This window comes from Triturus cristatus, chromosome 8 (assembly GCF_964204655.1).
Source record: "Triturus cristatus chromosome 8, aTriCri1.1, whole genome shotgun sequence".
Classification (NCBI taxonomy): Eukaryota; Metazoa; Chordata; class Amphibia; order Caudata; family Salamandridae; genus Triturus; species Triturus cristatus.
This window is the reverse complement of record NC_140591.1, coordinates 279,671,228-279,694,288: the sequence shown is the minus strand read 5'-3', so window position 1 is coordinate 279,694,288 and position 23,061 is coordinate 279,671,228. Positions and strand designations below refer to the sequence as shown.

General features: G+C 46.2%; 1 protein-coding gene across 1 annotated transcript in view; it reads right to left on the bottom strand.

Annotated features, from left to right (window-relative positions):
- DDX10 (DEAD-box helicase 10) overlaps positions 1–23,061 on the bottom strand; it is an 867,511-nt gene that overhangs the window by 116,037 nt on the left and 728,413 nt on the right. The window contains exon 17 of the mRNA XM_085621530.1: positions 4,979–5,115. Within this exon, the coding sequence (XP_085477656.1) occupies positions 4,979–5,115 (137 nt within the window). The remainder of the gene's footprint in view (positions 1–4,978; positions 5,116–23,061) is intronic.

Here is a 23,061-nt window from a genome sequence, read left to right as displayed (position 1 = left end):
TTTAGATTCCTCACAGGTCCAGGAGAGTTCTGGGGATGCCACGTTTATGCCTTCTAGCCTGTGGGTAGAGGCAATCTATTGTCCACCCTCTAAACCAGTGGTCTTCAAACTTCTTAATGTTGTGCCCACCGCCGTAAAAAATAAAAATAAAGTCCTTGCCCCCTCTCAATTTTTTCACAATTATTCTATTTAATTGGCAATGTTTAAAAAAGCCAGGCGCGCAAGATAGAAGAGCAGCTCCCTCTGTTTCCTGCCCAAAAGGCTAAGTGACTCTGCTTCCACACCCATTAACACCAGCACCAGGCTCACCTCAATTTTGAGACCAAGGATGTCTGTTTTAATATTGCTCAATTTATTCCAGAATTCACTAATTGAGGGACAGGTAACGAACATGTGCTCATCATTTGCTTCAGGATATCCACATCTTTTACATTTTAGGATAGGGGATCGTACAAATCTAGCTAGCCTCTGGGGTGTTCAATATATTCTATCAAGGGTGAAAAATGTGTTATTTTTTAAATTTGCTGCCTTTACCGTAGAGTATAACAGTTTCAAAGAAATTTGCCCTATATATGGGAGATCGGATTCTGGAATTACCCCCTTCCACATCCCACCAGGTAGCTCCAAAACTCCATACTCTGGTACCATGTAGAGACCTCATTGCTTAAAGGCTGTGTGTCCTGCAAAAGTGCTTCTACTTCCTAAGCCCACCTATCTCTAAAATAGTGCTTATATACCAAGAGATGAGCTGTATATACTTAAATCTAGACAAGGAGCCCCCAGTCTTTACCTTGAGTTCTTCCCGGGGTAAAAGCCATTGCGCTGTAAAAAGATCCCCCCAGCTGGCAATCCCGGCCTCCCTCAGAGGAAGGCTCAGCCTATCCCGCAAACATTTGGGAGTGCCCGGGGAAACCCAAATCGGGGAACAATCAGAGTAGTACCCGATGCCAAGAATCTTCCTGACCCTGTACCAAAGGCATAGTGCAGCTTTCAGAACTTTCAGACGCACCTTCTTTAAAGCTTGGGAGCCTCAAATTTACATAAAACACTTGTAGATTCCAGCCCTATCACCATTTCTGTTAGAATGCGTCTCCATGTTGAGCTATTCAGAGTCCCAAGGAGCATCCTACAGTTTTTAAATTGAAACGCCATAGGTTTAGATGCAGTAATGCCAAGCACTCTTTTATCAAACTCCTCCTTAACTATTTCCAAGAGAGCCTAGCTCCCCCTGATGCCCAGATAAAGCTAGTAATTTCCCCCTGTATTTTCCCTATCTCTTTTTTAAAAAACGTATGGGGAATACAGTTAAAGAGATAAGTCAATTTAGGTTGATTCGTCATTTTAATTACCCTGTCCAAAAATCAACAATGGTAAGTTCCTCCACCTTATAAGCAGCTTATCCATCTCCTTTGCTACCTGCCTAAATTATGTGCTGAGATGTCACTTACCTCCTGACTCCAATTGGTGATATTCCAGCACATAATCTCTGACTTAGTTGCATTCACAGTGTAGCCTGACAATGCCCCAAATTCTTCTGCTTACTTTCCCACCCTAGGTATAGTCTGAAAAGGAAAAGGGTCAGATGTATAAATGATTAAATTATCTGCATACAACGCTATCTTGGGTCTAAGTTGTTGTGCAGAAAAAGGGGTTACCTGAGGGTCTTTTTAAAGGAGCTGAGCGAAAAGCTCTATATAAATATCAAACAAAAAGGGGGAAAGCGGACACCCCTGCCTCGTACCCAGAGTAATCCTAAAACTCTCTGTCACAGCGCTATTAAATAGGAATAGCGCTGTTGAATTTTCATATAATCTCTGTAGAGTCGTGATAAAACATGGGCTACACTCTTGTACTACCAGGACCTCCCACAAATACACCCAGCAAACCCGATCAAAGGCCTTGGCCACATCTATTGTATCAACAGCCAATGGGATTGAACGTTTCATTGCCAGATCAAAACACCCGAATAACTGCCATGCAAGATTGTGTAAAAATAACCTTTAACAGTGCCCAATGCTTGTCCTTGCTGGGCCTCAGAACTACACTCACTGAGACCCAGGAATAAGGTCGAAACATCAGGATCATAGTTCGAATGTCCTGGATAAACTGATTTGGTAGAGAGTCTGAAAAGTGCACGGTATCCAGGATGGCTCTGATGAAAGGGAGCCTTTGCAAGGGAGTCCTTTATGACTCGGGCACATTAAGTGTGAACCCCGGTGTTGTAAGGAGGTTTTCCCACATCTGTAGGTGGTCCACAACTGACTGTAATGAATTTACCTTCAACAGCCAGTCATCAAGGTAGGAAAACTGGTGCTCCCTACCTCTGAAGGTTATGCCGCAATCATCTTCATCACCTTTGTGATACCGGAGGTGCGCTGGTGACAGTGAAAGGAAGCATGGAAAACTGAAAATGGTTGTAGCGGACCTTGAACCGCAGGTGGCTACGGTGTCCCTGCGGGACATGGATATGGAAATAGGCATCCTGTAGGTTGAACACCACCATCCAGTCTCCTGGATACAGGGCAGATAACAATCTTGCCAGTGTGAGCCGCCTGAATTTATCCTTTTGCAGGAAGAAACAGAGGTTGAAGATCTAAAATAGGACAAAAGCCTCTGTACTTTTTTGACGGCAGGAAATAGTGGGAGTAATACCCAGTTACGGTCTCAAAGGTAGGGGCTCTCTCTAATGCTCCTTTCTCCAAAACAGTCTGAACCTTCTGCAGTAAAAAGGACAAATTGTCCTCTGAAAGCCTCTCTGAAGTGGGTGGAAGGTGCAGCAGAACAGAAGGAATGACAGGGCATAGCCCCTTTGGATTACCTGCAAGACCCACCAGTCAGATGTAAAGGCTTAGGACCCTTGGAGAAAATGTCTGATCCTGCCTACCATAGGGTGGTCTTGTGCCACTAAGAGCAAACTAAATATGCTTGGAGGCTGCTGCCAGAGGAGCAGGGGACTGGGGGGATCCCTGTATCAGGGAGTCTGGGTACTGTTTGTTGGAACACGAAATGCCTGGGGGGCCTGCTGGTTGGGTGGTAGGCTGTGATGCTGCCTGTGTGTGAAACCCTCACAATACCTCAAAAGAGGTGAAATTGTTGTGGATATTGTTTTGCAAGTGTTGAGACATTGAGGCAGCATGCAGTGGCTCTACTTCCTTTGAAGCACTCAAGAGCAGAGTTAGCCTTTCTACCAAAAAGGCAAGATCTATCAAAGGATATATCCATAAGCTGTGCATGAACATCACCAGAACAGCCTGTGGATCTCATCCATGGCACCGAAGCACCACATTTGTGCCGACAGCTCTAAGCGGTCTGTTGTGTTCAAGCTTGACAGAATTACATATATGGCTGTATCTCGGCGATCTATTCCAAGTTAGAGTGGTATTCCTCTGGGACAGCTTCCATGATCTCAGCGACCATGTCCCATGACAGTACTTACCCTGCAAACAGATTATGTTGACTGACCTGAGGGCAAGGATAGCTGAAGAAAACATCCTCTTCTCAAATTACTCAACTCTATTTGAGTCTCTGTCTAGCAAGAGGTCATAGGAAATAATTAGGGTTAACCCTCTTGGTTGAGGTCTGTAATACCAGGCTTGGAATAAGATTCTGTACGGAGCAGGCAGGCCCATCCAGGACTGGTCTGTGTCGGCGAGCCACCTTTCTGTTAACAGGTGAGCAAGAAGAGCAGGATTTAGCCCAAGAGCACAAGGGTGTTGGTCAGGGCATTCTTGATCGGCAGAAAAGGCTCAGATTAGGTATTTCCGGATTGTAAAAAGAAGATGAAATTAGTTACTTACCTGTAACTAGTTCACCAGCATTAATATCTTTCCTACATTGGCATGCGTGAATCATTCCCCATCATCAGGCTGGGAATCCCAGATAACAATAAATAGCAGTGAACAGTGTCAAAATGGCCACAGGTTTCAACAACAATGTTTGATTAGTGGCATATCCACCTCATTTGAACAACAAACTTCATTTGGAATGGCTGAGCTTTACTACTACCCCCATAGACTACCGCAGCTCAGATTTCTAACACATGTGTGCGCAGATGTTTCTTAGTAGCTCTCTGCTTTGACCTATGTGAAACCACATATTGGCTATATCTTGATATTTCTCACATCCCCCTTTGATTTCAACCAGCCCTCACTTCAGCTTTCAGTGTACTGCGAGTTGTTTTTAGGAAAATTAAATTCTGGAAAATGTCTGGGCCAAGGGAACCCTTTCCAGTTGTCAACTATCATAAAGACTGGCAATTTAAGGAAATCTCTTTTGAAATCCACCTCTATCTGGGGGCAAATGATATATACACAGATGACACACCTGACAGACAAATAGTTAAAGTAGCTCTGTTTCAGAAAGTCAAGTTTTGTTCAGATTTGTCATGGGATTTACAGTTAGTGGTCTGGATTTACAGATCCTGGAAAATGCGGATCCTCCCCCAAGTCTCACGAACTTCCTCAAAAACATTTTTTTAGCAATTGTGGTACCCAACGACCATACACAGCAGAGTTTGCTCAAACTGTGTTGAATGCTGGGACTGGCCATACGCTAGGATCTGTGGCCAACCCTGCTGTGCTCGACTAAAGGCTGTGTGAACCTACCATCAGGTCACTTTTCACAAAATACAGTATCTGAAAATCCTGTCCTTTAACAAATCATTTTAGTCAACCAAACTTTATTCCTATCTTTGTTTTAAACTCTTCTTCAATTCTACAAACCATTCTGAAATCCACATACACCCTCCTCATTTTCTCCCAGCCTCAAGTAGCAACTCTGCTTCCTAGACAATGTTCTAATTAGGTGGGGTGCATAATGTTGCCTGATTTCATACATCCAAAGATGTATTTGTATGGTTTTCAAAATTCTGTTCATAATGTAAATACTGGAATAATTTATAATGGAAAATTGGACATGTATGAATGCCCCTGTAACTATATGTGTTGGATAGGTTTGTTTTTTAATATAAAAAGCTTACCTGTCATTTTCCTCAAGTTCATTATCCAAATCCTCCTGATCAGAACCACGCAATTTATCAGGATCAGGAAGAGTGGTTAAATCTATCTCATCTGCACTTTCTTCACGGTCAAGGTAGGCGACGGCTTCTTCTTCATCCTGAAAAATAAGAGATATGTAATTGGGATAGGACAGACAATTTAACTACATCAATCTATCTAATGGGGTTAATATTAGGTCAGTAGTTATTGCGCAAAAAACAAACCCTATGAAAAATTCAAATTTTCTGTAGCATGAATAATTGTTTACACTACTCATATCGATCTTTTTATCCTCATCAATGCTAACAACCAAAACATACTCCTCTCAACCACCAAGGTGAACCTGAGGTGATTGACAGCCGCAACTAAACGTATCATGTCAAACTCAGCCTCTTTCTCCCTAGAACCTTCATCATCACATGCGAAGTGCCACAATGATTAGATAGATCCCCATCTTCTTCAACATATATGCAGCCACCATCACAGGCATAATTAAATCCAACAATAGTAAATATTACAAGTAATGCGGAGAAAAAAAACATGTCTACAAGAACTCCAATTATCTCCTTATATTCAAAGATTTGAACTCCACAAACAGTACTGCCGACGACCTCCATAAAGATTTGCTCCTACATGGAGGTCAAAAAGCATCAAAACAAACAGTGAGTGATGGAATAAAAGTAGAGAGAGTCAACTTTCTATTGCCCGACAAAAATAATGTGTTTTCATCAGGTCACAAATTTATGCCACTCACCATCAGACGAGCTAAAAACAATTCCACAGGACAGAACTGAATGATTAAAAAATGTGTTTCTTTATTTCACTGTCTTAATTGTTTTTAATATACATAGTAGTGGGACATGAACTATCATACAGAATTAAAGGTGATTCCACAGAAGTAATAAAATCAACACTTGTGCTTATTATCATGTGATGAAATGGTTTACAGAAATCAAATTTCTTCATTCAATTTAGTTACGTGATATTTGAAAGGAGGAATATAACAGTGTCAGACACTACCTACTAAAATTAAGTTTGTGTGGTGAATTCCTTTTTTTGAAAGGAAATATTATGACTGAGCTTTGAGTAAATTATCTTTATTTTTCTCACTAATTAGAAGTCCCACCTTATCCAACTGTGAAGGATCAAATCCCTTACGAGAAAGAAGTAAGGCATACTTGGCACACATTTTATCATAGGATGCAACAGAACATGCTTGAATGTTTATGAATGAATGTATGTGGTGGGGGTTTTTGTAAAGCTCAACACTACCTGGAGATTTCTCAGTTTGACAATGACAGACGACCCTGCACAGATGACACTAGGTACTGCAGAGATAAATTATAGATTTATATTTAAGAAAAGTGAGGAAACTGGACGTTCTGGAGTCTAGAGGTATTCTGTTGCACATCAGGTGACCAATTTTCCATACAACATGGCAAGGTACACCAATTACGGAGTATGTTGGCAACTACCTGGAGCAATGGGCAATTTGTGACATAAAGCTGAAAAGAAGGACTTGCATTGGAAAAGGAACAATCTTAAACTTAGACTTAGACAACTGATCACAAACTGTATTCATATTAAAAAGAAGAAAGGGGATGGACGAAGATTGGGGAATGCAAGCTTGGATTTGGATTTATGAATGCAGAGACACAGAATGGGTGAAAGGGAGGGAAAGAAAAATCAGGAAGTGTGTGGTGAGGAGTTGGTAAATGCAAGGGGCAATGGGAGATGGGGTGAGTCAGAGGACAGTGTGTTGAAGCAGAGAAAACAGGGTCAATTCAGGAGAAATGAGCTTGATCAAAGCAGGAAAGGAGGAGAAAAGGAGATCCTTGGGGAAAAGTAGAATACAGGACATACTCAAGAGGGGTGCGGAGAGGTTGGGAACTTCGTATCAAGTTTTGGAATCTTAGTAACTCAGCTATCCATTCTTCCGGGGTCAGTACATTGGTAATTGCAACAACTGTCAGTTAAAGCACCACTTAGAAATAGCAACTGTGGTAGGAATTGATATACAAAAACAAGCCGCAATAAAAAATAAAAAAAACATTGAGAGAATACATTGGTTGTGAGAAAATTCAACAGTGGGACAAAATCTGCTGAATTAGGTAGCCCAGTAATAAATACAAGTTTAACCAGGTCAGATGTGCCTGAGGAGTGAGTTACCGGCCTTACAAGCATCCCAAAGAAACATTGTTAGCTGCCGCCTAGAAGAAGTACAAGGCTCTGTAGGGCTGAAATTCTAATTACTAAAAACTAAAGGAGTGGTCCAGCAGTCAAACTACACAAGCTCAAGCAGAGAAGTGTACTTTTTTTTTAAGGCGGCTGAGCACATGTGATCAGGAAAAAATGCCCAAAATTGCAAGAAAGGCAAAGGATGTATTGGGCTGACCCCACTGCCCCAAACTGCGTACTTTGGTGGGCGAAGGAAAACTAAGAATAACGTTTGAGGCGACCAATGGATGTAGGGACTGACCAAAAGCACCTGTTTGAATGATATATGTATGTATTCTTATTTTTGGAAAACGTGAAGCTGGCAAGGCAACAACATCTGTGACTGAATCGTATCTAAAAATGCATAATTTTATGCTGAAGTGCCCTGTACCATGCAGACAAAAACATGTTATCCGATGCATAACTACAGCCTGCACTCCATTTCCTTCAAACACATCATGCACACCTGTCCACCTGCCACCTAGGCAAACCCCTGTTTTTCACACATAGGACACACTAACCAACATCCTTTCGAAAAATAATGCATGCACCTTCTTACATCAAAGACTGAGGTAACAGTGCTTCATTGGCAGAAAAAAACGTCATCAATGCAAGGCTCACTGTTTTACATTTGAACTGATTTTTACATATAAATGCCATTGAACAATAATGTGTTTGCCCTTCCATAATAAAAAATGGGGAAAAAAAACTTTGGTCTTACTCTCTTTGCTGTCCATCCTAAATGCTATGCCAACAACTGTTATGTTTGAAGGGATGAAACAGTAGCAGCTACGAACTTGTTTACACAGAATCCTAATATTTTCAGAAGAAAGGTTTTGTATTAGAAATATCTAAATTTTCTGCTAACAACTGGCAGCGTGAGTGTAAATTCATCAATTAATTAAGTGGCATTATATTAGTTAAAACGTCATCTTTTTCACAGAATACAAAATATGGATAAAATTAGTGAGATGAGCAAAAAATTAAGTATGGATAAATACAGACTGAAATGTTTAAAAAATAAAAAAATAAAAATAAAGCTGAGATCCCCATTTGTACAGGACAGTGATGTAAACTACTTGCCCGCACTATCTCCAGCAAGAGAGTTAATCTTTTACATGAGTTTATAATATATAATTACGACATTGAATGTTGAGAGCGCCACTTAAGTAAATGGAGTAGCTCAGGGCCAATAACGGCTGGTACTGATCTTCTGCTCCAAAATTCCAATGCTGGTCTCGTTATGTCTCCCTTTTTTAATTTAGAACATTCTGCCATCAGTGGGTGGGATGTTTCAATAGCATTGCAGCCCTTCTACCTTGAGATACACTGGTTTGTAGAGGTCCTCACTCTCGTTATAGTCCGGCTCAGGTTTTTAACTCGGGTTCGGGCCCTTTAGCAACTAGTATAGCCGACTGTAAGCGATTTGATAGAAAAACAATTTAATGAACACCATTACTCAGAAACCATTTCATCTAAATGGTTTAATGGAAAATTTCAGGATGAATGGCATTTGCAATTTTATAGAATATATTTTTTCTGAATTTGGCTTCTGCATATTTATTTTTAAGGTATAAATGAAATGAGTGAAGGTCTTACTTTCAGACCATTTTTGTAAAATGTATTTATTTTAATCCTTTACATCAGGGGACATTATTTTGGATTTTTATATTTTACAATGTCAATTACTTTGCATGGTTTTAATTCACTGAACCCTCACCGCACTTAAACACCATCCATCTCTGCCCCCTAAGAATGCCTCCTGATGCATAAACTAAACCCATCTCTGACTCCTAAACTCCACCCATTCCTGAACCCTTAAAGCCCTTTCTAACCCTAAACTCCACCCTAAAAACCCTCCCCAAACCTAAATCACCTATATCTGCCCCTAACCTCCACACATTCCTCAACCCCTAAAGCCCTTTGCACTCCTAAACTCTACCCATCTTTTAACCTAAAACCACCTCACTACCCCTAAACTCCTTATCCATTTACACTAAAAAAAACTCACCACCTCTGAAAACCATTCATTCAGAACCTCTAAAATTCCTCACCACCACCAAACTCCCACATCCTTGAAGCCTAAAAGCCCTTTCTTCATATAAACTTCACCAATCCCTGAACGCTTAAACCCACATCACCCTAAACGCTATTCATTCGTGAATACTAAAAACCCTTTACCACCCCAAAACTCGACCGACCACTGAATTCCTAAAACACTCAACAGCCCTAAACTCCACCCATCTGTCAAACCTAAAGTACCTCAACACACCTACACGCCATCCATCCCTTAACCCTAAAAAACCATCACCACCTTCAACTCCCCTCATGCCTGATCCCTAAAAACTCTCTCCATCCCTATAATCCACCCAATCTTGTACTCTAAAAACCCCTCATCTCTTAACACCACCCACCCCTGCACCAAAAAAAACCCGCACCACCTCTAATTTTCAAGACCCAAGTGTGTGATTTTGGAAGTTTCCATAACATTTTCTTTCCTTTCTTTTTCAATTTATTTGTATCTCCTTGACAATGTCTGCCCTTAAAATAGTTTTTTCATGATTTGGTTTCCTCCAAGGTGGTTTCCCAGTTTTCCCATTAATTCAGATACATCAGGTATAGCCCACAGCAGTGGGCTTTAAATAATAACAACAGGTTCCGCTTCACACTAAGGTTAAACAGCATACGAATTTCCTTTCTGACAACAACAAACTGAGAACAAGAACTGCTGCTGAAAGAAAACACAGTCTAGAAGCAGCAGGCAGAATCTATGCGACAATAATATGAGGAGAGAGGCAAGTCTAAAGCCAAGGTCCAGAGAGCAGTGTCTCCACACATCACTCGGTGCATTACTAAAAAAAAAAAAAAATACTTTCATTAAACTGCTCCTGAAATTACAAGGAAACAGGAGGGAAAACAGCTATTCTTCTTTAATTTCACAGTATACTATTAATCACATAGTGCTAATGAACAAGAATTTCAAAATAAAGTCTAGTGCCAGATTGAGAACGCAATGTTCCTGTTTTTCCTGCGCCTGGGAACAAATATTTTTTAAAAATTGACCCGCTAAATGTTACTGTGTCTTTTCCAATCATGCAGTGAAGGCTGATGGCTCTGCCTCCCGCTCACTCACAATCTCGGGTTCGCCCCAGAGCTCCGATCACCCCCCTCTGTCGCGCTGATCCTGCCTAACACACCCGCGCTATTTCTGGAAATGAGCCCACGCAAACTGCAAGCGGGAGATAATGCGCCTAATAAATGTCCTCTCCGCCAGACGCAAAATACAAAATACCTGATGCTGTCAGCCGAGGTGATGAAATCTGAGGATGAACGAGTTTCAATAAAAAGAAAATAATGAAAATGGTGGCCTGTCACCATAAAGGTTAGGGAAGGGACAGGATGACAGCGCCTTAGAGCGCTAATATCAGCTCAGCTCGGCTCAGCTCAAGCCGACCCGAGGGGATGTCTGCAAGTGTCCTCAGAAGAACTCTCCATGAGCTACAGTTCCTACCGACCTCTGCTCAAAGGTGAAACGCAACAGATATTTTAGCCACACTTCGAACAGAAATCTAGACTACCTATACTTTAAAAAAAAAACGTGCATTAAAAAAACAAATCACAGACAGCAATTGTACCTGACGAGATTTAGGTTTACAATTGAAAACCTCAAAATGAATGTATTCAACACCTAAGGTAGCTGACAGCAGGTGTTCTTACATTATGCACTTTTACACGGATGTTTTTCTTTCTTTCTCAGAGATAGGGGAGCACCCATCCGCAACTAAGGGCCTATTTCTTGCCCCCCCACCCCCTCCCGTCACACCTCTACTGCTCCGTTGGCATCTTATTTCAAGAACCAGCCACTCTGGCAAACTCCCAAACTCTCTTTTTTCTTCTTACTCGTGAAAGACTACCAGGCGAGACTCTTCTACGCGCCTGCGCCGTATGTTGCACAGCTGGGCTGGCTACTCCGCTCTACTCCTCTACTCTTGTACTTCTCTGCAGAGCCTTCCTCGCCCTCTGCAACACTGCATCGTATCTTGCACAGCTAGGCTACCCCTCTCCCTGCCATCCTCTCCTCCGATGAGCAAACTTGCACCTCCTCTCCTTTGCTGTACTTAACTTACACAGCTAGGTTACTAACCCCCCCACCCCCGCCATTCTCTACTTCGGTGCAGTACACTTGCTTGCCCTCTGCTCTACAACCCTACCTTACACAGTAGGTTTCTCCCCTGAAGGCCACCTTCTCTCATGCTCACACATGCACCTCCTCTCCTCTGCTGCACAGTATTTTGACCACCTAGGCCACATCTATCTCAGGCGTCCTCCCATCCCTTGCACACAGTCGCTCCTCCTCTCCTCTGCTGCACCGTATCTTGCACAGCTAGGCCACTTCCCTCCAGCCTTCCTCCCGACCCTTGCACACAGTCGCTCGTCCTCTCTTCTGCTGCACAGACTCATGCACAGCTAGGCCACTTCCCTCCCAGGCGTCCTCCTGACCCTTGCACACAGTTGCTCGTCCTCTCTTCTGCTGCACAGACTCATGCACAGCTAGGCCACTTCCCTCCCAGGCGTCCTCCCGACCCTTGCACACAGTTGCTCGTCCTCTCCTCTGCTGCACAGTATCATGCACAGCTAGGCCACTTCCCTCCCAGGCGTCCTCCCGACCCTTGCACACAGTTGCTCGTCCTCTCCTCTGCTGCACAGTATCATGCACAGCTAGGCCACTTCCCTCCCAGGCATCCTCCCGACCCTTGCACACAGTCGCTCGTCCTCTGCTCTGCTGAACAGTATCTTGCACAGCTAAGCCACTTCTCTCTCAAGCATCCTCCCATCCCTTGCACACAGTCACTCCTTCTCTCCTCTGCTGCGCTGTACCTTGCACAGCTAGGCCACTTCCCTCCCAGGCCTCCTCCCGACCCTTGCACAGTCGCTCGTCCTCTGCTGCACAGTATCTTGCACAGCTAGCCCACTTCCCTCCCAGGAGTCCTCTCAACCCTTGCACACAGTCGCAACTCCTCTCCTCTGCTGGACAGTATCTTGCACAGCTAGGCCACTTCCCTCCCAGGCGTCTTCCCAACCATTGCACACAGTCTCTCGTCCTCTCCTCTGCTGCACATTATATTGCACAGCTAGCCCACTTTCCTCTCAGGCGTCCTCTCCTCCCTTGCACACAGTCGCTCCTCCTCTCCTCTGCTGCATCGTATCTTGCACAGCTAGCCAACTTACTTCTCAGGCGTTCTCTCCTCCCTTGCACACAGTTGCAACTCCTTTAGTCTGCTGCACAGTATGTTGCACAGCTAGGCCATTTCCCTCCCAGGCTTTCTCTCCTCCTTAGCACACAGTCGCTCCTCCTCTACTCTGCTGCACCGTATCTTGCACAGCTAGGCCACCTCCCTCTCAGGTGTCCTCTCCTCCCTTGCACACAGTCGCTCCTCTCCCCCTCTGCTGCACCGTATCTTGCACAGATAGCCAACTTCCCTCTCAGGCATCCTCTCCTCCCTGGCACACAGTTGCTCCGCCTCTCCTCTGCTCCACCGTATCTTGCAGAGCTAGGCCACTTCCCTCCCAGGCGACCTCCACAGCAAACGGTTGCTCCTCCTCTCCTTTGCTGCACCGTATCTTGCACAGCTAGCCTACTTCCCTCTCCGCCGTCCTCTCCTCCCTTGCACACAGTCGCTCCTCCTTTCCTCTGCTGCACCGTATCTTGCACAACTAGGCCACATCCCTCTCAGATGTCCTCTCCTCCCTTGCACACAGTCGCTCCTTCTCTCCTCTGCTGCACCGTATCTTGCACAGATAGGCCACTTCCCTCCCAGGCCTCCTCCCGACCCTTGCACAGTCGCTCGTCCTCTGCTGCACAGTATCTTGCACAGCTAGCCCACTTCCCTCCCAGGAGTCCTCTCAACCCTTGCACACAGTCGCAACTCCTCTCCTCTGCTGCATAGTATCTTGCACAGCTAGGTCACTTCCCTCCCAGGTGTCCTACCCTCCCTGCACTCCTCTCCTCTGCCGCTCCTCCTCTCCTCTGCTGCACCATATCTTGCACACCTAGGCCACGTCTATCCCTGGCGTCCTCTCCTCCCTTGCACACAGTCGCTTCTCCTCTCCTCTGCTGCACAGTATCTTGCACAGCTAGGCCACTTTCCTCTCAGGCTTTCTCTCCTCCCTTGCACATAGTTGCAACTCCTTTAGTCTGCTGCACAGTATCTTGCACAGCTAGGCCACTTCCCTCCCAAGCATCCTCCCATCTCTTGCACACTGTCGCTCCTCCTCTCCTCTCCTCTCCTCTGCTGCGCTGTATTTTGCAGAGCTAGGCCACTTCCCTCCCAGGCGTCCTCCCGACCACTGCACACAGTCACTCGTCCTCTCCTCTGCTGCACATTATATTGCACAGCTAGCCCACTTTCCTCTCAGGTTTTCTCTCCTCCCTTGCACACAGTTGCAACTCCTTTAGTCTGCTGCACAGTATCTTGCACAGCTAGGCCACTTCCCTCCCAGGCTTCCTCTCCTCCTTAAAACACAGTCGCTCCTCCTCTACTCTGCTGCACCGTATCTTGCTTAGCTAGGCCCCCATCCTCTCAGGTGTCCTCTCCTCCCTTGCACACAGTCGCTCCTCTCCCCCTCTGCTGCACAGTATCTTGCACAGCAAGCCCACTTCCCTTTCAGGCGTCCTCTCCTCCCTAGCACACAGTTGCTCCGCCTCTAATCTGCTCCACCATATCTTGCAGAGCCAGTCCACTTCCCTCCCAGGCGTCCTCCCCGGCAAACAGTTGCTCCTCCTCTCCTCTGCTGCACCGTATCTTGCACAGCTAGCCTACTTCTCTCTCCGCCGTCCTCTCCTCCCTCGCACACAGTCGCTCCTCCTCTCCTCTGCTCCACCGTATCTTGCACAGCTAGCCCACTTCCCTCTCCGCCGTCCTCTCCTCCCTTGTACAGAGTCGCTCCTCCTCTCCTCTGCTGCACAGTATCTTGCACAGCTAGTCCACTTCCCTCCCAGGAGTCCTCCCAACCCTTGCACACAGTCGCTCCTCCTCTCCTCTCCTGCACAATATCTTGCACAGCTAGGCCACTTTCCACCCAGGCGTCCTCTCGTCCCTGGCACACAGTTGCAACTCCACTCCTCTGCTGCACCGTATCTTAGACAGATAGGCCACTTCCCTCCCAGGCGTTCTCCCATCCCTAGCACAAAGACGCTCCTCCTCTCCTCTGCGGCTTGGTATCTTGCACAGCTAGGCCACTCCTCTCCCGGTTGTCCTTTCGATCCTTGCACACAGTCACTCGTCCTCTCCTCTACTGTGCTGTATCTTGCACAACTAGGCCACTTCCCTCACAGGCGTCCTCTCCTCTCCTCTGCTCTGCTGCACAGTATCTTGCACAGCTAGGCTACTTCCCTCCCAGGTGTCCTCCCATCCCTTGCAGACAGTCTCTCCTACTCTCCTCTGCTGCGCTGTATCTTGCACAGCTAGCCCACTTCCCTCTCTGGCGTCCTCGTCTCCCTTGCACACAGTCACTTCTTCTCTCCTCTGTGGCACTGTAGCTTGCCCAGCTAGGCCACTTTCCTCTCAGGCGTCTTCTACTCCCTTGCACACAACGCTCCTCCTCTCCTCTGCTGCACCATATCTTGCACAGCTAGCCCACTTACCTCTCAGGCGTCCTCTCCTCCCTTGCACAGAGTCAGTCCTCTCCTCTCCGGCACTGTAGCTTGCCCAGCTAGGCCACTTCTCTCCCAGGCGTCCTCCCGACCCTAGCACACAGTCGCTCCTCCTCTCCTCTGCTGCACAGTATCTTGCACAGCTAGGCCACTTCCGTCTCAGGCGTCCTCTCATTCCTTGCACACAGCCACTCCGTCTCTCCTCTGCGGCACTGTAGCTTGCCCAGCTAGGCCACTTCTCTCCCAGGCGTCCTCCCGACCCTAGCACACAGTCGCTCCTCCTCTCTTCTGCGGCACTGTATCTTGCACAGCTAGTCCACTTCCCTCCCAGACGTCCTTTACTCCCTGGCACACAGTGGTTCCTCCTTGCCTCTGCTGCATCGTATCTTGCAGAGCGAGGCCGCTTCCCTCCCAGGCGTCTTCTCATACCTGGCACACAGTTGCTCCTACTTTCCTCTGGCCTCCTCTCCTCTGCCGCACCACCTCTGCTGCACCGTATGTTGCCCATCTAGGCCACTTCTCTCCCAGGCATCCTCCTGACCCTAGCACACAGTCGCTCCTCCTCTCCTCTGCTGCACAGTATCTTGCACAGCTAGGCCACTTCTCTCCCAGGCGTCCTCCCAACCCTAGCACACAGTCGCTCCTCCTTTCTTCTGTGGCACTGTATCTTGCACAGCTAGTCCACTTCCCTCCCAGACGTCCTTTCCTCCCTGACACACAGTGGTTCCTCCTTGCCTCTGCTGCATCGTATCTTGCAGAGCGAGGCCGCTTCCCTCCCAGGCGTCCTCCCATACCTAACACACAGTTGCTCTGACTTTCCTCTGCTGCATCGTATCTTGCACAGCTAGGCACTTTACACCCAGGCGTCCTACCCTCCCTGGCCTCCTTTCTTCTGCCTCACCACCTCCTCTCCTCTGCTCTGCTGCACCGTATGTTGCACAGCTAGGCCACTACCCTCCCAGGAGTCCTCTCCTCCCTGGTACACAGTCACTCCTCATCTCCTCTGCTGCACAGTATCTTGCACACCTAAACCACGTCCCTCCCTGGCGTCCTCTCCTCCCTTGCACACAGTCGCTTCTCCTCTCCTCTGCGGCACTGTATGTTGCACAGCAAGGCACTTCCCTCCCAGGTGTCCTACCCTCCCTGGCCTCCTCTCCTCTGCCGCTCCTCCTCTCCTCTGCTCTGCTGCACCGTATCTTGCACAGCTAGGCCACTTCTCTACCAGATGTCCTCTCCTTCCTAGTACACAGTCCCTTCTCCTCTGCTGCACCATATCTTGCACACCTAGGCCACGTCCCTCCCTGGCGTTCTCTCCTCCCTTGCACACAGTCACTTTTCCTCTCTGGCACCGTATCTTACACAGCTAGGCACTTCCCTCCCAGGCGTCCTACCCTCCCTGCACTCCTCTCCTCTGCCTCTCCTCTGCTGCACCGTATCTTGCACACCTAGGCCACGTCTATCCCTGGCGCCCTCTCCTCCCTTGCACACAGTCGCTTCTCCTCTCCTATGCGGCACTGTATCTTGCACAGCTAGGCACTTCCCTCCCAGGCGTCCTACCCTCCATGACCTCCTCTCCTCTGCTGCACCGTATATTGCACAGCTAGGTCACGTCTCTTCCAGGCGTCCTCTCCTCACTTGCACACAGTCGCTTCTCCTCTCCTCTGCGGCACCATATCTTGCACAGCTAGGCCACGTCCCTCCACGCGTCCTCTTCACCCTGGCACACAGTCGCTCCTACTCTACTCTACTGCACCATTTCTTCCACTGTTGTCCTTTCTTCTCATGCACACACTTGTGCATCCTGTCTCCGGCTAGGCACGACCTTGCACAGGCAAGCAGCTCCCCTCATTGTTATCCTCTCCTCTGATGTACACACTTGTGCCCATTCTCCTCTACCGCACATAATCATGCACTGCTAGACTACCCCCTTCCCGTCCTCCACTCCTCCCATGCACACACTTGCTCCTCCTCACAACTTGTTTTAATGCTGTGCCATCTAAGTTTTGTTCATTTGATTCCATGACTGTTTAAACTGTTGTGATGCTATTTAATGTGTACAATTTTACTATCAGATCACACTTTATTCATGTTCCCACTTCATTGAAAAACAACCTTTTTTGGCTTGTACTTCTTTTCCACCAACTGAAGTCCCTAATTTTTTTTCAGATCTCAAACTGGAATATTGAAGTTGGAGGCTGAAGGCATTTCTCCCAAGGCAACCGTGTGTGCATTTCATATAATGAAAAAAGTAATATGAACTGAGCTTGCTTCGTCAGCAGTTCCCCCCCCCCCCCTCCTTTCCTCTTCATTCGATGCTACAAGTGATGTCAAAATTGGAAACTGTTGTAAACGAACTTCAACATTAGATCGGAGAAAGACCTATGCCACCTTCCGACGCGCGGAGGTACTGCTGACGAAAAAACTTTCCGGATCCAGTCTGACACCTGGGAGCAATTCTAAGGTACGGAATCTATAACTAACATAACTAACATGTTTATTCAGCCGCGGTGCGTCCATTGGGGCGTAGGGGCGTAGCCCCACCAGCCCTGCTGATTGGACCCGCGTTAAATAATACCCGCGTTAAATAATTAAAATATAATGTCCAAATTACCATTTACTGCGCACATTATTCCGGCGGCGCCGGGCAGCACCCGACTTTATCGGGAGTGTGCAGGGGGGCGGGCTGGCTGGTGTGGTCATTGATTTGAAGCCGGATGATTGACAGGTCTAAAAACTTTTTTTTTCCCCTTTCCCCGCATGTATACTTCGGGCAGCAACTTGCCCGAGCATGCGCACCCAGGCCGGCCCCATTAGCTAGTAGGGGGGGGGGGGGTGCAGGACCTGCTGGCGGCAGCGCTGGCAGCAAAAGGGCGACAGGGCGAGCAGTCACTATGCCCTCCAAGCCAATCCTGGCGCTGCATGCAGCGCCACTGCGCCAGGATTGGCCGGTCACCGCGCAGCATGAGCAGGGGCAATCCTGATTGGATGCCGAGCTTGACGTAAGGTAAGCGTGCTGCTTGGATCCGGTAACGGTCGGGTTCACTTCGTGCGCGTCGCCTGAGCCTCGTGGTCGTCGTGACTCGTGGACTGGACGGTGGCTGAGGACTGAGGACACACAGGTAGGATCGGTTGGGGAAACATGGGGAAATGCTGGGCCGGCTGATTTGTAACTGCTGTCATATACCGTTTTAAGTGTTTATTAAAGTCCTTTTCGTATCAAATTAAAGCAGTGAGTTGGACCTACAATTTTGTGCTGCGGAGCGTTCAGTTTGTACACCCCTGCCCTACTTTCCTGAGAAGCCTGTGGCTGTTCACCAGCGGTACCACTGAAATTCGTGTTGAAGGGGTTGTACTTGGCCTAGTTTGCGAAGCCATAGTAGGACAGATTACAGGAGATCTGAGGTGAACCACCCCTGCCCTATGGCCGTGGCTCAGCCCCTAAACTGGGTCTGGCACATGCCTTCAACCAGAAAGGTTATGTATTCAGAGTGACCAACTTTACTCGTTGTGCCACCCAAGTCTATATAGTCCGTTAATCACTATTCACTGAATTCTACATTTCATTGGAAGTCAAGGGCACAGTGTGTGCAGGTAGAAATGCCGCACTAAAGGCATTAAAGGAAAAGAATGAAAACCAGCCTAGATGCCGGTCTACATCATTTCTTCAAAAGCTGCAAAACAGCACTTGTGGCTGTAGGTGACCTATTCCTTCCTTCATAGTGGTCGTTATGAAATCCATTGGGGCTCAGTGTTGGGCATGGGATTTCTTCCACCCCACCTGCGCTATACCCTTAGCGATCAGTCCCTGCTCGATTCCCACACAAGCTCACAGCCACAGTTGCAGTGCTTGAACCTCATCTGTTGTGCTGCTGCCCTCCAGCAGCCTTTGCCTGCTTTATCTACTCCCTTTTGGCTGATTCCTCAGGGCCTAAGACTAATCCCACCTCCCACTCAGCCACCTCTGGTTCCCACTCAGTCTTCTTTCCTGTGCTATTCCTCAGCGCACTCTTCCCCTCTTGCACTGGTATTTTAGTTACGGAGAGTAGGCATGCACTAATGCAGGAAGAACAGATATTCAAAGTATGTACACTTTCACGAGAGTTGGGTAATTAAATGTATGCTGTGTTAGGTGTGCCTGTGTAAGTGCTGGGTGACACGGAGTGAGCAGTGTGAGTGCAGGGTGAAAGGTATGCCTGTGGAAGTACAGGGTGAGTAGTGAGTGCAGGGTGAATAGGGTGCCCATGTGAGAACTGGGTGACCAGTGTGGTCTTGTCTCAGGACGGGAAGCGTGAAAGATGAGCTGTGTGAGAAATGCGTAACCGAAGTACCAGTGCGAGTGCTGGGGGAATCGTGAACCAGTGTGAGTGTAGGGTCATTCGTGGAGCTGTGTCCATGCAGGAGGATTCATCCCTCGACAGGAAGAAACCGTCATTGACAGTTTAGGTGTAATTGGAACTATAATTATAATGATTGTGAAGCTGATCCTGCAACAAAATGTCAGTATTTTGGATATTTCAAAGTTACTTTTGTAGAGGTAGGTGAGCCTTTGAAGGCCAGAGCCAGATGTTGAGCTCTGGCTCTGAAAGAAGTGTTCTTGGAACTTCACGCCAAGTCTTCTTGTGGTTTCTGTCACCCACACACTTATGTTTGTCACTACGCCGCCTCATCGAGAGGCTAAATGTTGCAACGTAAAACCAAGAAACCTGGTTTCAAATGGTATATCTGCTTGGCAAAATGTGTGTTTCCCTGGCCCATTAACTTATTTCACTGTGCCTTCTTTTCTGTTATCATCCTACCTTAAAACTCAATTAAGGATGTGTCATCAACAACCTCATTTGTTTAAAAGACTTTAATAATACCCCCTATGTTATAAAAACCTATGCAGTGTTCACATGACGGCTGACTTGCCTCTTGGTTCACTAAAAGCATCGTCCTCGCAGGCATGAATGTTTCAAAGTTGACATTTAGAACCAATAACTTCTCATAAATTCCAGTCCATGCAGAAATTAATTCTAGGTCTCTGAACTAAAACGCATCCAAGTTAAACAAATCTACCTTTTTAAAATTTGAGCCTTTAGCATAGGTTTACATGGCAAATTATACACCACACAGAGCACTGCCTGGACTCTGGCTCGGCACTCTTTTAATGTTCTGCTTGCCTAGCTCTGTATTGTTCCTGAAATGTATTCTTCCACTGTGGCATCAAGGGTCCTTAACAAGAGCAGGGACAGCAGGGGGGCCTGTAGTAATTAAAACACACAGACTGGTGAACTGAGAGCAGTCATGCGAAGGTGTGGCTAGAAGCGAAGAATACACTTTGACACCGCATAATCATGATTGCACTTAAGCACTTTAGGGTAATGCTTTAGTTGTGATACAATACATATATCATGCATTTATGTATTTCCATGTCTTAAGGTACCTTTCTTAGATTTGCGAATGAGAGAATATTTTATACTGGATTAGGTATGTGTTAAATATGTTATATTCTAAATCTCTGCTGAATGGGATTCATTCAAAATGTACACTTTATGATTAGGGTCAATCTGATGGCAGCGTAATCAAAATGACTTACTCCGTGACTCTAGGATTGTCGACAATGAATCTCTAGTATTGTGTGCTTTATTGCACCTTTCCTAGTGGGCTTCTGATATATTATGCATACTGTGAGACACTGCACTTCAATATCTGTGATTGCCTGTGTTTGCCTTAGCTTCTGCTTTGCAGTTGTCTCATTGGGTGATGAACTGAGCTATTACCCTTTTGCACTTGTTTTCTTGTCACGTTTGCTGGTTATTGAAATACAAAGGTCAAATGTCAGCCGCTTTCATTCTGGGAGCCTGGTGTTTACTTTTCTTTCTCTGACTTCGAAGTGAGAGAGTTATGTGAAATCTTGCTATGAAATGGAAAGGGTTTTTTCTAGCACACAACAAATATGAAAAGTGCTGATATTTCACACTATATTAGAATTATAAATAGATAATGAAGTTAATTTTTGTATTGGAGTCTGGAAACAAATATTTGAATACAATGAAAACACAATACACTAGCCAATGCTATTTCCACACATTATCATTTATGCGCTAAAAATCTGCATGTCTGTACCAATGTTATGGTCATTTCAATTGGAAATGTGTTGTCTGTAAAGGCAGTGTGCTACCACACGATGGATACTCCACATTACGCCGCTCCACTCTGCAACACTCTCCTTCAGTCTATGCCCTTTGATTCAGAGACATGCCCCTCGACTTTGACATGCCACTCTATGCCACTCCAATCTAAGCCACTCAACACCATTTGACCCTCTTAACTCTACCCACCCCACTCTTTACTAATCTATTTCAGTCAACTCTATCTCACTTCACTACAGTCTACCCCACTAGGGTCTACCCAACTTTACCCCTCTCCACTCCTGGCCAATCCACCCCAACCTGCCTCATTCCACTACAATCTACATCACTACAATCTACTCCAATCCACTCAACCACAATCTACACCAGTCCAGTCTGCCTATCTACCCTACTGCAATCTACCTCACTGCAATCCTCTCAATGTTTTCCACTCTACTACAATCTACCCCACTCCACTCTCCCACAATCTTGCACTCCAGTCTACTCCACAGCAAACTACCCCACCCCATGCCTTCCCCGCTCTGGTCTTCTCAAGTCTACCCCAACTCCACTTCACCCCAACTCCACTCGCTCTTCTCAAGACTACCCCAACTCCACTCCAATGTACCCCACCCCTTTCTGCCCCGCTCCAATCTACCCCTTTCCAATACACCAGTCTACCCCGCTCAACTCCAGTCTACCCCACCCCACTCTAGCCCACTTCACACCCATGTACCCCAATCTACTCCAGTCTACTACAATCTACCCCACTCCGCCCCAATCTACCCCACTCCGCCCCAATCTACCCCACTTACTCCAATCTACCCCACTTACTCCAATCTACCCCACTTACTCCAATCTACCCCACTTACTCCAATCTACCCCACTTACTCCAATTACACTGCTGTGCAACTTCTTCTACTCTTAGAGCTGAGATTTCCATGAGTCTTATAGTCTGAATTCAGCACCTGAGCATAATAGGACAGAATGTATGAAGCTCTGTGGTAATACTGAATAAGCAGCTACCTATGTTATGCCATCTATTAATGTAATAACTGCACTTTCACAATTGCTTTATTAACCTTCCTGCTTTCTCAAATTTGCTTGAAAATGCCTGATTTTTCTTCTTTTTTTTCAATATTTTCTAGGGGGGGGTAACCCCCCCAAACCCCCCTTTTGGGGTTCGGGCTCGCTCGCTGCGCTCGCTCGCTACGGTGCTGTATGCTAATTCGTTTGCGCCCCACCACTTTAAAATCTCACCCACCGCCCCTGTGTTTATTTCAGATCTGTATTATAATTGGTTTGTATCAGAGGCGCAGGCGATGCTTCTTAAGCAATACTAAAGATAATATTTAAAAAATCGGGAGCTCAACTTAATATATAGAGGATTTCGGTAAGCATGAAGAGAGTACGCTCTAAGTAACATGAAAGCAACATATCTACAGTTGGTTGAGGGAAAACAAGTAGGATATCGATATTCGATGTCCATTAATGAATCAAAATTCTCACTAGCCATCCATTATCTAGGACATCAGTTATTAATTGGGTTTTAACTATAAGATTGCACTGCACTGCATTATAAGGCTATAGTTGGAAAAATGTTTAAAACGCTATAGATTTATTTAATCAAACCTTTATTTATTATTTCTACCGTGCATCACATTACAGCACAAAAACACAATAAAGGGTGGAATTACAGCCATGTTCTTGGTTCACAGTTTAAAGGAGTAGTAGCAATACTAGCAGATTTTTACTCATTACATCAATATTCAAGGTATCTGAATGATGAGTGCACCCATCATGCAGATGAAGACTTAGGCAAGGAAAGGCCTGGTCAGGCACATTGGAAATACTAGAAATATTCAGGGCACTTGACTGAAACTCAGGCTCTCCAACTCATAAAGGACATCTTCCGAAGTATTAAACGTATCAGCCTTCAAATCCAATGGCCCACGTGCGCATCCAGTAAATCACTAAACTTGAGCAGGCAAAGAAAGTGGCCACTCTTAAAATGTTGACATGTGAGGAATACCAAAGTAACTCTGACCATAAAAATATTCCTTTGCGGATGGTAGGAGTCAGG